Genomic DNA, 16,177 nt, shown 5'->3' with positions numbered 1-16,177 from the left:
AAGCCTGGTTTATAAATATGACCTTAACTCTGAACCTTAAAAGCAATATCTCAATTCTTATGTATTTTTCAATGTTACTGCCGTTCAAGACTTCCTCCATAACCACTCATATCTGCCAAAATGTCATCTAAATTTGAGAAACAAGCGGCCACACAGCTACTGTACCGTATAACCCGGAGGCTTTGTGTTAAGTTAAAACATCGAGCCGCCTGTTCCGTCACGCTTGTGGGGTTTCAATCCAACCACCAGCCTCTATCAACTGTACTACACTGCTCAAAAAAATAAAGGGAACACTTAAACAACACAATGTAACTCCAAGTCAATCACACTTCTGTGAAATCAAACTGTCCACTTAGGAAGCAACACTGATTGACAATAAATTTCACATGCTGTTGTGCAAATGGAATAGACAAAAGGTGGAAATTATAGGCAATTAGCAAGACACCCCCAAAAAAGGAGTGATTCTGCAGGTGGTGACCACAGACCACTTCTCAGTTCCTATGCTTCCTGGCTGATGTTTTGGTCACTTTTGAATGCTGGCGGTGCTCTCACTCTAGTGGTAGCATGAGACGGAGTCTACAACCCACACAAGTGGCTCAGGTAGTGCAGTTCATCCAGGATGGCACATCAATGCGAGCTGTGGCAAAAAGGTTTGCTGTGTCTGTCAGCGTAGTGTCCAGAGCATGGAGGCGCTACCAGGAGACAGGCCAGTACATCAGGAGACGTGGAGGAGGCCGTAGGAGGGCAACAACCCAGCAGCAGGACCGCTACCTCCGCCTTTGTGCAAGGAGATGCACTGCCAGAGCCCTGCAAAATGACCTCCAGCAGGCCACAAATGTGCATGTGTCTGCTCAAACGGTCAGAAACAGACTCCATGAGGGCCCGACGTCCACAGGTGGGGGTTGTGCTTACAGACCAACACCGTGCAGAACGTTTGGCATTTGCCAGAGAACACCAAGATTGGCAAATTCGCCACTGGCGCCCTGTGCTCTTCACAGATGAAAGCAGGTTCACACTGAGCACATGTGACAGACATGACAGAGTCTGGAGACGCCGTGGAGAACGTTCTGCTGTCTGCAACATCCTCCAGCATGACCGGTTTGGCGATGGGTCAGTCATGGTGTGGGGTGGCATTTCTTTGTGGGGCCGCACAGCCCTCAATGTGCTCGCCAGAGGTAGCCTGACTGCCATTAGGTACCGAGATGAGATCCTCAGACCCCTTGTGAGACCATATGCTGACATGCACATTTGTGGCCTGCTGGAGGTCATTTTGCAGGGCTCTGGCAGTGCACCTCCTTGCACAAAGGTGGAGGTAGCAGTCCTGCTGCTGGGTTGTTGCCCTCTTACGGCCTCCTCCACGTCTCCTGATGTACTGGCCTGTCTCCTGGTAGCGCCTCCATGCTCTGGACACTACGCTGACAGACACAGCAAACCTTTTTGCCACAGCTCGCATTGATGTGCCATCCTGGATGAACTGCACTACCTGAGCCACTTGTGTGGGTTGTAGACTCCGTCTCATGCTACCACTAGAGTGAGAGCACCGCCAGCATTCAAAAGTGACCAAAACATCAGCCAGGAAGCATAGGAACTGAGAAGTGGTCTGTGGTCACCACCTGCAGAATCACTCCTGTTTTGGGGGTGTCTTGCTAATTGCCTATAATTTCCACCTTTTGTCTATTCCATTTGCCCAACAGCATGTGAAATTTATTGTCAATCAGTGTTTCTTCCCAAGTGGACAGTTTGATTTCACAGAAGTGTGATTGACTTGGAGTTACATTGTGTTGTTTAAGTGTTCCCTTTATTTTTTTGAGCAGTGTATATAGGAAACGGCCCGGCGCTGTTGCCTCGGCTGTAATGCCACAGCATTACCGCATGATTTGTGATGTGGCGATTTCAATCCCAGTCTGACAAAACTATGAAGAAATATGCCTCTTCACTGGAAATGCTAAACTTGACTCATGAGTCACAATAAGGTCTCATACCAATGTGTTATGCAAACTATTATATGACAACTTGCCTGAGGGGTCTCCATTTCTAAGAGGAATAATAGGGCCACACTGGACTAGAAGTGGCTTGTCGTAATAGCTACATTGCGTATATCTGCCATAATCAGGGTTATGTTAGATATACGCAAACATATGTTTTATAACTACGCTAACTTTTAGCATCAATATGAATAAAATGCTTAAAGTTTGGCTTTTGCCCAGGTTTAAAAGTCATGCAAGTGTAAGAATGGATGTCAATCATTGCATGTCAAGTCCTAAAGGATTAGCTTAAAATAGTGTTCAATTTAGAGTTTTAAAATGTAGAAAATTACCAATTTAAAGGATTGTAATAGATTTTAATGGCAAAAATAACAAACCACAAAAACACACAATTCAACCAACAAACACTATAATAACAAAAATGGTTGTTTTCAGCCACTGTCATTGAGTTAGTAAGTGGTTCCAATGTGATAGCTAAAGGTAAACTCAAGCCACATACCTGATAAATCTGTAAACAGCTATGTAATAAAATCTCAAAGTAGTATGCTAACACTTCTGAACAATTGTATTGGTAGTCTTTAATAATTCATTATTCCACATCCCTTGAGCCCGGAGTGGATTTTGGTTTATAAAATACCTTTACTTTCAGCTTTCACTTCTTGCACTGAAGTCTAGATAAAGCAAAAATGCAGATCACTCCCACAAAAAAAAAAACTTGTTGGGTCAGACAAAAATACATTGTGGATCTTGCTGTTTAACAAAACACTCAGAAAACCTGGAACATTTCCAGGACATTAGCGAACATTCCCATTAAGTTTAAGTGGTTTATCGAACATTAGGATAACATCCCAAAAACATTCAAATAATGTTTTTCAGAAAATGTTTTAAATGAAATGTCCTCCAAACATTCCTTAAACTCGTGTGCACAATAGCTGTAACAACCACCACAGAACATTCCCCTACGGTTCTTATTAGGTTTCCAGGTAATGTAATAATGGTGTTCTGGGAACGACACCAAAAGGCACCAAATTGGTGGAACGACCCAGAACATCCCGTTTCATGAACACCATGTTGTGCTTTTGCAGGCTAGGGGTGGTTAGTCTAGGAGTAAATTATGGTAAATAAACCAAAATGGTATACAAGTTGAAACAGCTGGCACTATATCCATTTAATATATAATTGTTTTTTTCTGTAATCAGATTAAAATAGTGATTTAAAATCATTGCATAGTGGAAAAGTCTAAGCCTTATTTATGGATTTAGCAGACAAATGTAATTCAATAAATACCTTCAATATTGAAGCAACTCTAGATCTGAAAACAAAGTGTATGTATATATGAACAGCATGACATTGTTCAAAATTATGAGACGGAATACATAGTACCATGGTTAGTAAAAGCCCCTGTTCTATTTAACCCATACATGTCAATCATAACCACAAGTAAAAAAAAATATATAAAAAAAAGAAGCTATATAGCAAATGTCAAACACCAAGGCCCTAATCACAATTTTGAGTAATGTTCAATACAGTCTGAATATGGCACAATTCCTCTAGAAGAAAGGCTTTAAGAGCAAACAAACAAGTACAAACCGGATCAGTCAATAACAAGTCAATGAAGCCTCTAAGGTTTTTCAAAGTGGTGTGTCTGGGGGGTTTGTTTTAAATTGTTCATTGATCTATGATCAGAGTGAAAAGGCCACTCAGTTGTATAATGCCATACTTATCTGACACCAGGAGTAAGTTATTTGAGCAGCTTACATTAAATAATTGGTTTAAATGATTATAAATTACACCATTCGTATTCAAGGGCAACCTGACCTCTGCAGATAGAACAGGTTCAGACACAGTAATGATCACTTAAATAAGGTTACTATACAATAAATAAACATTAAGATGAACTTGTTCTCATGTGAGGATGTGTGAGTGTACAGTAAATGTACAGTACCAGTCAAAAGTTTGGACACACCTACTCATTCAAGGGCTTTTCTTCATGTTTTACATTGTAGAATTATAGTGAAGACATCCCAACTATAAAGAAATAACACATATAGAATCATGCAGTAAGCAAAAAAAAAAAGTGTTAAACAAACCAAATAAATGTTAACAGATTCTTCAAAGTAGCCACACATTGCATTGACGTCGCTTTACGCACTCTGGCATTCTCTCAACCAGCTTCAAGAGGTAGTCACCTGGAATGCATTTCAATTAACAGGTGTGCCTTGTTAAGTTAATCTATCAAATTTCTTTCCTTCTTAATCTGTTTGAGCCAATCAGTTGTGTTGTGACAAGGTATGGGTGGTATACAGAAGATAGCCATATTTGGTAAAAGATCTTGCCAAGAACAGCTCAAATAAGCAAAGAGAAATGACAGTCCATCATTACTTTAAGACATGAAGGTCAGTCAATCCAGAAGATTAAGAACTTTGAAAGTTTCTTCAAGCGCAGTCGCAAAAACCATTAAGCGCCATGATGAAACTGGCTCTCATGAGGACCACCACAGGAAAGGAATACCCAGAGTTACCTCTGTTGCAGAGGATAAGTTCATTAGTTACCAGCCTCAGAAATTGCAGCCCAAATAAATGCTTCAGAGTTCAAGTAACAGACATCTCAACAACTGTTCAAAGGAGACTGCGTGAATCAGGCCTTCATGGTCGAAGTGATGCAAAGAAACCAGTACTAAAGGACACCAATAAAAATAAGACACTTGCTTAGGCCAAGAAACACAAGCAATGGACATTATACCGTTGGAAATCGGTTCTTTGGTCTGATGAGTCCAAATTTGAGATTCTTGATTCCAACCACTGTGTCTTTGTGTGACACATAGTAGGTGAACGGATGATCTCCACGTGTGGTTCCCACCATGAGGCATGGAGGAGGTGGTGTGATGGTCTGGGTGTGGTTTACTGGTGACACTGTGTGATTTATTTAGAATTCAAGGCACACTTAACCAGCATGGCTACCACAGCATTCTGCAGCGATACGACATCCCATCTGGTTTGCACTTAGTGAGACTATCATTTGTTCTTCAACAGGACAATGATCCAACACACCTCCAGGCTGTGTAAGCGCTATTTGACCAAGAAGGAGAGTGATGAGTGCTGCATCAGATGACCTGGTCTCCACAATCACCCGACCTCAACCAAATTGAGATGGTTTGGGATGAGTTGGACCGCAGATTGCAGGAAAAGCAGCCAACAAGTGCTCAGCATGTGTGGGAACTCCTTCAAGACTGTTGGAAAAGCATTCCAGGTGAAGCTGGTTGAGAGAATGCCAAGTGTGTGCAAAGCTGTCATCAAGGCGAAGGGTGGCTACTTTGAAGAATCTAAAATATTTGTTTAAATACTTGTTTGGTTACTAAATTAAATGATTTCATACGTGTTATTTCATAGTTTGATGTCTTCACTATTATTCTACAATGTTGAAAATAGTAAAAATAAAGAAAAACCCTTGAATGAGTAGGTGTGTCCAAACTTTTGACTGGTACGTATTTTTTGTTGCCTTAAAATGTAATAGTCTTACAAACTTATTGAGGAAAAATAAAAACTCTATCCCATTCCAAATCACAGAGGTGTTTGGCACGAACCACTATGCACTAAGGCAGGTCGGGTGAAGTCAGATGGACATGGATCAGTCCTGGGGTCAAGAGGGAGTGATACCCAGCCTTTGGCTTCCTGCTCTACTACTCTTCTGTTTGTCATATTTGACCGACACGATGAGGAAGACCAGCAGGGTAACACACTGGATCCCAGCTAGCAGGAAGAAGTAGTAGTTGAGCTGGGAGTCATTGATGTTACCTGGAAAGAGGGATGGAGAGAGGGAGGTGGTAGGAACAGTGCCATTGTTATGACAGAATTCAAGTGCAACACCTCAGAAAGAGACACCACAAGAAGCTGTAGGGGGGAAGAGATGGGTCAAAATAAAGAGGCATATAGAAATGATTAGAAAGAAAGGGTTAAAAAAAAAGACAAACAGCAGTGGTTGATGCATCCTGCAGAGAGGGATGGGAGCATGACACCAACATCACAAAGCAGCATTCCACATTAAAGGGATACATACAACTGTTCATTCGCATAACCTGGCAATGTCACATGGCAATGACATTTGCTTTGTCTCCATGTTTAGCTCGTACTTTTAAGAGAAATTAAATCTGTCTGAAGTGGCTTATGCTTGAGAAAAAAGACAGCTCTGTCAGTGCAGCTGGAAGCCACTTGTCTTATTACTATGAGATGCTTAACGCAGTTTGACCCCACACTTCAATGATCATATGAATGGCTTTATTGATTATCTGGGATTGAAGCATGAGAAAATAACAGCACATTCTGGACCCTCAGCTGTGAGGACAGGCAAGGAGTCTCAATACTATGAAAGGATTGTTTGTTTCCTTGGGGGAACGGATTCAACAACAAGGCGTAAAAACACAATGATGCGCACTTAATTGTTTGCCTTGATTCTGGCTTAGCGGGATTGAAATGATGAGTTTGTGTGTCTCACGCTTGATATGGATTGGAGATACTGGCATCGTATGTCATAGAAAAGCTATTTGACCGTTTACAGTACAAACATCATCTCCTTAACAAAGGCCCGCACTAGAACAACTCCCTAACCTTAAGTCATATCCCCACTTTATAATCTATAATACTGTACTGTGAAAAAAATCTATTCAAACTGTCCACAATTACCCTTCTGTCTTCATGAGATATAAAACTGTCACCCTCCTTTCTCAGCTAACATCACCAGTCTCCGCAGTGCATTGTTACGAACAAGCCTCTTTCTGAGGTTTATGCTTGCACCCAGCTATTGCCGTCTACTTCTGAATGCTGGCACTGCTGATTGGAGTGGTTGTCCCTATTCATCAAACAAACACTGAAGGGCAATTCTAAACAAAATCTAGCCGCTCCCCCCCATACAGTTTCACATGAAGGGAAAAGCCGACAGCTGCACTAAATCAATGATTTTGCAAACTAAAACAGTGCTTTGTCTGACAATTGTGTTGGCGTTAGAGAAGCCTTCCACCCCTGGCCATGTTAAGCAGTGGTTTACTGGCCTTAATGTTTAACCAGCAGCACATTGACGCAAATCACAGCTGTTCTTTTGACGGCTCCCCAATCAGAGTACCCAGCATAGGGATTTCTCATGTTTATTAAAAAAGGGTTTGAGTTTATACAATAGGCACACAGCATGGCACGGTTTCTTAGCCCGGAAGGATACATGGGAGAACAGACAGAGCTCAGCTAGCTAGCCTACATACTGTATCTTCAAATGAGGAAGTCCAAAGCTCCAGGACAGTGTGCTGTCAAAAGAATGCACCTATTAAGTTCTCCACGTGGGACTGTCACAGTGAATAACGACCTAGAGGAGGAGCAGGCTTGATTTTAATTGGAGAAGGGGGTAATCCCACAGAAGTCTTGTCATTTCCCATGGTGAGGGTGGGCGGCGCGGGCGGGCTGGGAGAGAGTGAACAGGGAGAGTGGTCTGACGGCCCTCCGGACCCTGGGGTTCAGAGACCGTCCAATTATACCGGTCCATCCAGAGCTGGGGGCCCTGGGGCCAGGAGAACACAAGGACTCACACAGTCGCCATGTACACGACAGGGGGAAGGGGTCAAACTCACACATGATACTGGTGCAGTCATCAACATGACCCCAATTAACCAAGGGCTTGAACTTTTGACTGGACATGCTTTGGAATTTGCTGAAATCATTTTGACAATCTGAGTCACGAGGCATGACCAAAATACGACACTAATACATATACCGTTGGATTGCATTTTTTTTTTTTGGTGTGCATAATTTTCACTAACAATTAACTTATTGGTGACAATATGGCCAAATACGCAAACCAATCTATAAAAAGTTGTTCCTCCCTGGTAGGGAAGACTGTATAGTCTACCATCTGACCAGAGCAGTAAAAAGGAGACCTGATTTAAACGCAGTGCCAAGACCCCTGATATCTCATTAATTTCCAAAACACAAAACCTATAAACTATACTCACTCAAAGCCTAAACTGAAAATAAATCCCGCCTACAACTCAACGGATCGCTGCTAGCAGCACTTCACCAGGGGAGGCAGAAGATATGCAAGTTGGGATATTTTAACCATAAAGAACCTCCAAAGTGTAACGGAGGACTCACTCTGCAGGCCGTCTAAATAGTGTCCTTTGCAGTTCATCATATGATTGTTTTCATCTTTATGAGTGGTACAGTACTGTACCTCCTGTCACTAGCACATCTGAATCCATATCATATCCAACCCCAGAGATGCCTCTCACTGCCTCGCTCGGTCTGTGCTCTTTATGGATAATTGGAAAAGGAGAAGACCGGCAGGATAATGTTCACGGGTGGGGGGTTAATGCCGGCAGAGTCTGCTGCTTGCGTTTCAAATCGATAATTCGCTTTAACCGACACTCAGTCTGCAAGCACAGCCTTAATTAACACAGGGGAGTTGGCCTTAAGGAGAATGGGAGAGGAGGCATGACTGAACTGCAGCTGAATAAATGCATGTTGAGGGGAAAGAGCCACCCGTTCATTGACCTTAATTGTGTAGTGTTTTATAGATTCAATAAACATCACCAGAGAATAAGTAATATAACTGGATCCTGAGAAATATCAGGGGACAACTGATGAAATCAAATCAAAACAAGTCTTTACATCTCAGTTTATGGGGTAGGTTTGAAAAATTGTGCAGGGTTTACATTTTTGTAATGGTACCTTCTTACTTTCATTATGTCTGCCGCTGCCTACCTCGTTCCAACTCATGCCTCCCCAGGGCCCACTTGGCTGGTAATTACAGCAGCAAAAACAAAACAAGGACTTGTTGTACAAACCATTAACGAACCCCATACATATTTGACAGGTATTTAGGGAACGCAGTCGATACGGAGGAATGCAGCGCTATCCAGAGGTGGGACACTGAAGGGAACTTCTATGTCCGTTTGCCTCTAACTGAATAATATTAGCCACCATGATGCATTCATTTAGGCAGAGAGCTGCTGCAATAATAACAACAACTCTGAAACACACAGACCTCCAATGATCAACAGCCCCAGCTGTGGACATTAACATACTTTGTCTGACTTCTCTTTCTTGTACTGTAAAACTTCTGGATGGAGTAGAGACTAAATGGAAGCAGTTGATCAATACTGAGTACAGGTAATTGTACATCCATTGATAACTATCTATCAATAGCATTATTAACTTATCAATGGAGAAACCATTACCTTGAACTCTGACACCATTAAAAGGAAAGAACAAGCGTCTGCTGTTAACTAGATGGAAATATCATTATTGTCAGTTGAAAAGCTGCCGCTTACAGTATTTAAAATATACATCTCACATTGATTATTCTTTCATTTAAAGAAATACCTTCCCTTATACAGCACATGTATTATATTAAGCTGGAAGACTTGAGCACCAATCTCAAGAAGAGCTCATGTGACCATTTTTGCTGCTTTGGCACCGTTGCCCTCCATTAAAAACACAGTCTTTTCATTAAGCATCATCAAATGAGTCTTGAGCAGGATATGTGGGTCTCAACCTAAACTGTGAATGTCTAAAATATCCCGACATCTGATCCTGGACCAGTCAGGACTTGAACCTGGTACAATTAAAATAAAAAGGCAATTTCCTGGTCTGTGACTGCAGCTACCTACTCAGAGCTCAAGCATTGTGTTCCTTAAAGTCGATGAAGGATGAATACATTGGGTAACAATTGAAAGGAGCGCACGTTTCAGCAGAACAAAACATCTTTATGTATACAAGCCAAGTCATGAGGCAGAAGGAGAGAAGGTTGACCTTTCATTGACTAACCGTGGGGTTAACTCAGCAAAATGCAGTCTCTGTCAAAGTGCAGGTCAGATGGCTGCCTTTTCTAGGACCAAATAAAAGGATTGTGATGAATGACCAGTCAGATGTGATGTCAGCCTGACTGTGGAAAAAGCCCATTGGGATTTTAACCCTCCTGTTGTGTTCTTTTCATGTTAAATAATGCTGTGTTCCCGGTCCAAAATAACCGCCCCATTATAGCGGATTATAAATCCATTATAATACATATATGATCACCTAATGTTGTTTTAGATCTTTTTAGCAACTTAAGTTATTGTGAACATTATAAGTTTTGAACTTCTATTTGCTATTTATGGCCTGTAGGCCTCATTGACCTGAGCTCATACAACTTGTTTTTGAGTTTAAAAAAAGCATAATGTATGGATTATTTTGACTAACAAATACTCAGATGAAACATAGTGCTAATTATCACAGACTACTTTGTGTCAAAGTTTAACAAGGACTCTCTCCTCCTCACCAGTGTCATGAACAAAGATATGATCTAGAGCCTCACATACAGTATATCGTTTGGTCATTGTGCTGCCACAGAATGAATTGTGCAAGGACTCAAAAAGCTTTATATACCAGAGCTGCGAGAAAAGTTGTATACATTATTGAAACAATGTTGCGATTTTTTGTGAGAATGCAAATAGGTGTGGTTCCCGTGGGGGAAAGATTCTATTGGGGTAAGGTTCCTGTGGGGGTTGCCATGGAAGCCAAGAAGGGGAGTGAGGCGTGTGTGTGCTCAAACACACATGCATGTGGGTGTCTGGGAGAGGAGGTGTGTCCAACTGATGAATGGGCATGTGCCTGAACTCAATTTTATACACTAATTGTAGTCTCACCCATTCATTTGTAATGACCGGTCATTTTTGACAGGGAACAACACAGGTGTACAAAAGTGAAATAAAACACCCCAAATGTAATAAAAATCATCCAAATGTATTTTGTGTGTTCAGATGCCCTGTGTGGACAAAGTCATGGAACCTTATGACAATCAGATTAAAGGAACTACATTTTTCAGAGAGAAAACTCAGTCCAATTTGACCGGAAGACAGCAGGAGAGTTAAGAGTCACCAAGTCGAAAACATAATACAAATACAGTCACGACCAGAATAACTGACACCCTTGACAAAGATGAGCAAAGAAATACTGTATACAGTAAGATAATACAAATACTGAGCTATATACAAATACTGAGCAAAAATATATATTTTATACTGATACAATTGCCCAGAAAAAAATGTTTAACAAGTATTATTATTTTATTTTTTTAAATACAAATTGGGTGTCAAAATAATTGGCACCCCTGTTTTCAATACTCCAGCACCCTCCCCCTGCGAGGAAAATGTCACAGACCCATTTTCTAAAATATTTTATGAGATTGGAGAACACATTGGGAGGGATCTTAGACCATTCCTCTACACAGAATCTTCCCAGATCGTTGATATCCTTCATTTGCGCTTATGGACTACCCTCTTCAATTCAAACCACAGGATTTCAATGAATTTCAAGTCCGGAGACAGATGGCCATTGCAAAGTGTTGATTTCTTGGTCAATTAACCATTTCTTTATGGATTTTGATATGTGTTTGGGGTCATTGTCTTGCTGGAAGATCCACAGCCAAGTTACAGCTTCCTGGTAGAGGCAACCAGGTTTTGGGCAAAAAAGGTCCAGGTACTGGGTAAAGTTCATCATTGTTTTGAGCATACAATAGTATTGGTATTACTTATTGTACTATTTTCTTTTCTCATCTTTATCAAGGGTGCCAATCATTTTGGTTGTGACTGTACTACAGTTACCAAAGGCATATGCTTTTACTTTTGGACAGACGGACTGTATCGTTGTATCTTACATTGCTTCTTTACCTGCGCATGCCTGCTGCTAGTTTGTGAGGACAAGACGTGAAGGGAGAAGGTGGTGTAGTGAGAGAGAGGTGAGTAGTAACCTCCAGCTGCCAAGGTAGCTAGCTGGCTGGCTGTGGCAGCTCTATGGTGCGCACTCCAGGGGCAGCTTTACTTAAGAGGAGAGGGCTGTGTAATCAGGCCCCCAGCTTGTCATTAATACTGGGTGTCTATCCCCAGGTCTGCACCACTCTGTTCACCAAACCTCCTGTTTACTCCATGCTTCGCTCTGCCTCTGCATCACACAGCCATGGAAATGAGGAGGATCCACTTCCATCGCTCCTGCAGAGCGCTGAGCCAAGGGGGGTGGGGGGAATAGAGACAGGTAAAGCCCAGCAAAGTATGTGAAGGAAAGACAACAAGCAACTGCACAACAAACTGACAGGCTTTGAGGCCAAAGCTTTGGCCACCTGGATGTTTTATTCTGTTTGTTCGCCCACCCTTACTCTGTGCGGTTATTCTTTAAAATGACTTTTTCAAAAAGCAGCACGAGATAGAGCGAGAGAAAGAAAGCTTGCAGGCAAACCAGGCTCTCGTTTAACAATCAAATTATGCTTACTAAACAAACGGCTCCTCGGGCGAGGCTAGGTAAGTCGAAGGATGGATTTATGAAGCCGTGCCAAGCATCTCCAAGTGCTAATGTCATCAAAAATACCTCCCAACCTGTCGGCACACTGTATTAATGAGCTATTAGGTGTTTGTGGTTAAACAATTTACAGTGCGGCGTATTTTCCGCATGCTCCCTGGAAAGTGCATCTGGGCCGGGGGGCTCCTTTCACCAGGGAACACATCCATCTGCTGCCACCGCCACACTATTTATTCTAGCACTACGACAGATTTACACAAACCTTTTGTCGTTAGTCTGACATCTCTATTTATTACAGGAAACACTTAAAATAAGACAATTGCACCAGAATAATTTTTTCCTTCTTTGGTGCAACCAATTTACAAACTCCTTAAGTGGATATTAAATCAGGACGACATGACAATTCTTGTGACGCGTCCCCCCAGGAAATACATTTCTGTTGATGTGAAAGTAAATACTGCAGAGGGAATCCAAATGTCAATACTGTGTTCTTTTATACGAGGACAACAGTAAGCTATGACACACTGCTGATGTTTTTGTCACACCAATTTTACAGTAACATCTATAAAAGCTCTAGACAGTGTGCATGAGTGGAGCCAGAACATTATACTATTCCTCATCCCTGAAACTGTGTTCATACAGATCAATGGCCAGGGAGTTGAAGGTAGTTTTCAGAGGCCATGTTTAAGGCTGATTGTGATGGCAGGCCTCCCTAGAGTCGGTATACAGATCATTATGCAGGCTGAGGCAATACAATGCACTGTCATTCTCACTCACATTTTTTCTCCCTGAAGAGCCTGTCCAACTCCTATTATATGAGTAATGAACATTGTCTCAAAAGAAGAACCTACTTAAGAACTTGTATTGGATGAGTGTTTTCTCGCTCTTACCAAAGTCCTTGTGGGAGGACATCCAGCCAATCCCCTTGAGGGAGACGATGGCCAGTAGGCCGGAGCCCACGAAGGAACCAATCCCAGAGAAGAAGAAGAACAGTCCCATGATGGCACTCTGCATGGACCTGGGGGCGGCTGAATAGGCAAACTCCAGACCTGGGAGAGGAGACAGACACTGAACTCAGAGATCCATAGAATAAACAAGGAATAAACAAGAAATACTAACAAGTAAACAAACACAATCATGCAGTACATCCGGTCATACAGAGTAAACATTGACAGATGCTAACACTAATCCAAACACATTTCTAGACTCTGGGCAAACAATGTCCATGTTCCAACCATGGCACATCCGGCCTGGGGTGAGGAACAGTTCAAAGTGTTTTTAGATGACTTTGGCAGAGGACAGTCCATTGGCTGTGTGGTGTGTGGATATGTAGTAGGCTTGGGAGTTATCCAGATTGTCATCCCTACCTTGTGCTATACCGGGGTATTCGATAATAATGGCACTGAACACAAAGGGTGCTGTTTTCAAACCCAATGATACTCTGAAATCTGAAGGTTAGCAATGCTAACAAGTACATGTAAAATCCCATAGAGAATGCTAACTAAAGGCTAAGCAACGCATTGCAAACATTTCGTACAGTTTGACCTAAAGTATACAAGTAACTAAAAAATGCTACTCCCAATTTGCTGCACGCACAAAACACATATTAGCCAGCAAGGCTCTTAAACCAGGAGAAGATTATCTGCTGTTACCAAGCAAATGCTTGATTTTGGAAGAAGCTAACCACTTTGCTAGATAGCTAATTGGCTACTAAATTAGCAAACCAAATGCACAACTGCAGAGCATTTAGCACATTTTGGACAGTTAATTTAGATATGTAGCTGGCAAACAGTTCCATACTGTAATTAGATCACCTGGCGCATGCTACACAACAGTGGGTGACTCACAAGGCTAACGGGTTTGTTGTGTGCTTTTAAACAAACACCATGTGACGGGGGACTACCAGGTGAAATGAAGAAAGTATTTGCTCTTTACTTCCTAATGATTTGCACACGTTAACTGCAGGTAACTATTTGTATCTACAAATTGATTTAAAAACGTCAAATAAATAGTTTCAACGGTATTGAAAAACCATCCCGTGGCTTTTTCCAAATACCCTGGTATATACAGTATACCGCCCAAGCCTAGTACGTAGTGTAGTGGTCAGCAGCAGACAGTGTGTGTTACTGTCAGGATGACTTATTACCCATGGGTCCCACCCAGACAAAGTAGCGAGGGGGCGATCACTATGGAAACACCTCTCATGCTTCACTGTAGAACTCCACTACAGGAGATTAGATTTGCATCAGAATAACAGGACTTTCATCCATAACAACGTGATCAATTTATATACATGAGACTTGGCCTGCCGCTGCACTGTTTGACTGCTAAATATCAGTGAAACATAGGGTTGTTCTCTCCTCCTACACCCGCAGGCTACCTTACAGCAGCAGGGGACCATCTCAAGTACCTATTCAGCTGCAATTGTTTCTGGAAAAGGTCTCTCAATATTTTATGTGTCAGGAGAGAGGATGGGGTTGAGGGGGAAGGAAAACGAGTAAAAAAAATAATTAAAAAATATATTTTTTCTTTTGCAATAAGAGCTGCCTGCTAGCTGACATTGATAATTTCATGGTGCCTCAAACTTGCGATTTTTCAAATAAGGCCCTATAGCTGCAGCTGTCAGGAGAGATAAAGGAGCCTCTTAAGTACGGATGCCTTTTTAGGCATTCCTCCGAGGGGAACATTACAAGAAATCCATGTGACACACAACTCCTCGTACAGCTACCTGGTCTGAGACTAATGTAGCTTGTTAGGATACAAAACACTTTCCTAATAGAAAAAAATTATCTGGCGTGGAAACTTTATTACACTGTGTCAAACGCTCTGCCACAACACACCTGACCTTTCCATTTGTTTCCACCTGAAAACATTTCGTTATATCGTCAGGTAACCTTTTGACAGCAAATTTAAAAAAGCCCTGGTCTTGGTTACTGTTTAATGAAATACATACCATAGGGTGAATGCATTAGTTCTCTCTGACAATGCACATAGTACAATGGGACATGTAGTGAACAGAGGAATTTGCAGGACTATTTTCAATAGGGGTGTGAACGTTTAAACAAAATTGATCCCTAACCAATGTATTTTTTTTAACAAAAATGTACAATACCGTTCAAAAGTTTGGGGTTACTTAGAAATGTCCTTGTTTCATTAAATAGTATCCGCAAAACACCAGTCTCAATGTCAACAGTGAAGAGGCGACTCCGGGATGCTGGCCTTCCAGGCAGAGTTCCTCTGTCCAGTGTCCATTTGCCCATCTTAATCTTTTCTTCTCATTGGCCAGTCTGATGTGGCTTTTTCTTTACAACTCTGCCTAGAAGGCCAGCATCCTGGAGTCGCCTCTTTGACTTTGAGACGGGTGTTTTGCGGGTACCATTTAATGAAGCTGCCAGTTGAGGACTTGTGAGGCATGGAATAGCCTTCATTTCTCAGAACAAGATAGACTGACAAGTTTCAGGAGAAAGTTATTTGTTTGTGGCCATTTTGAGCCTGTAATCGAACCCACAAACGCTGATGCTCCAGATACTCAACTAGTCTAAAGGCGTACAGTTTTATTGCTTCTGTTTTCAACTGTGCTAACATAATTACAAAATGGTTTTCTAATGATCAATCAGCCTTTTAAAACTATCAACTTGGATTAGCTAACACAACGTGCCATTGGAACACAGGAGTGATGGTTGCTGATAATGGGCGTCTGTACGCCTATGTAGATATTCCATAAAAAAATCAGCCGTTTCCAGCTACAATAGTCATTTACAACATTAACATTGTCTACACTGTATTTCTGATCAATTTGGTATTATTTTAAAAAAGGGACATTTTTTTGTTGTTGCTTTTCTTTCAAAAACAAGGACATTTCTAAGTGACCCCAAACTTTTG

General features: G+C 41.7%; 1 protein-coding gene across 1 annotated transcript in view; it reads right to left on the bottom strand.

Annotated features, from left to right (window-relative positions):
- Positions 1-2,320: 2,320 nt before the first annotated feature.
- slc15a4 (solute carrier family 15 member 4) overlaps positions 2,321-16,177 on the bottom strand; it is a 42,219-nt gene continuing 28,362 nt past the window's right edge. The window contains exons 8-9 of the mRNA XM_055886728.1: positions 13,186-13,344; positions 2,321-5,779 (exon numbers count right to left, since the gene is read on the bottom strand). Of these exons, the coding sequence (XP_055742703.1) occupies positions 5,625-5,779; positions 13,186-13,344 (314 nt within the window). The 3' untranslated portion in view covers positions 2,321-5,624. The remainder of the gene's footprint in view (positions 5,780-13,185; positions 13,345-16,177) is intronic.

This window comes from Salvelinus fontinalis, chromosome 28 (assembly GCF_029448725.1).
Source record: "Salvelinus fontinalis isolate EN_2023a chromosome 28, ASM2944872v1, whole genome shotgun sequence".
Classification (NCBI taxonomy): domain Eukaryota; kingdom Metazoa; phylum Chordata; class Actinopteri; order Salmoniformes; family Salmonidae; genus Salvelinus; species Salvelinus fontinalis.
Note: the sequence above shows the minus strand (reverse complement) of the source record. Positions and strands in the feature narration are given on the sequence as shown.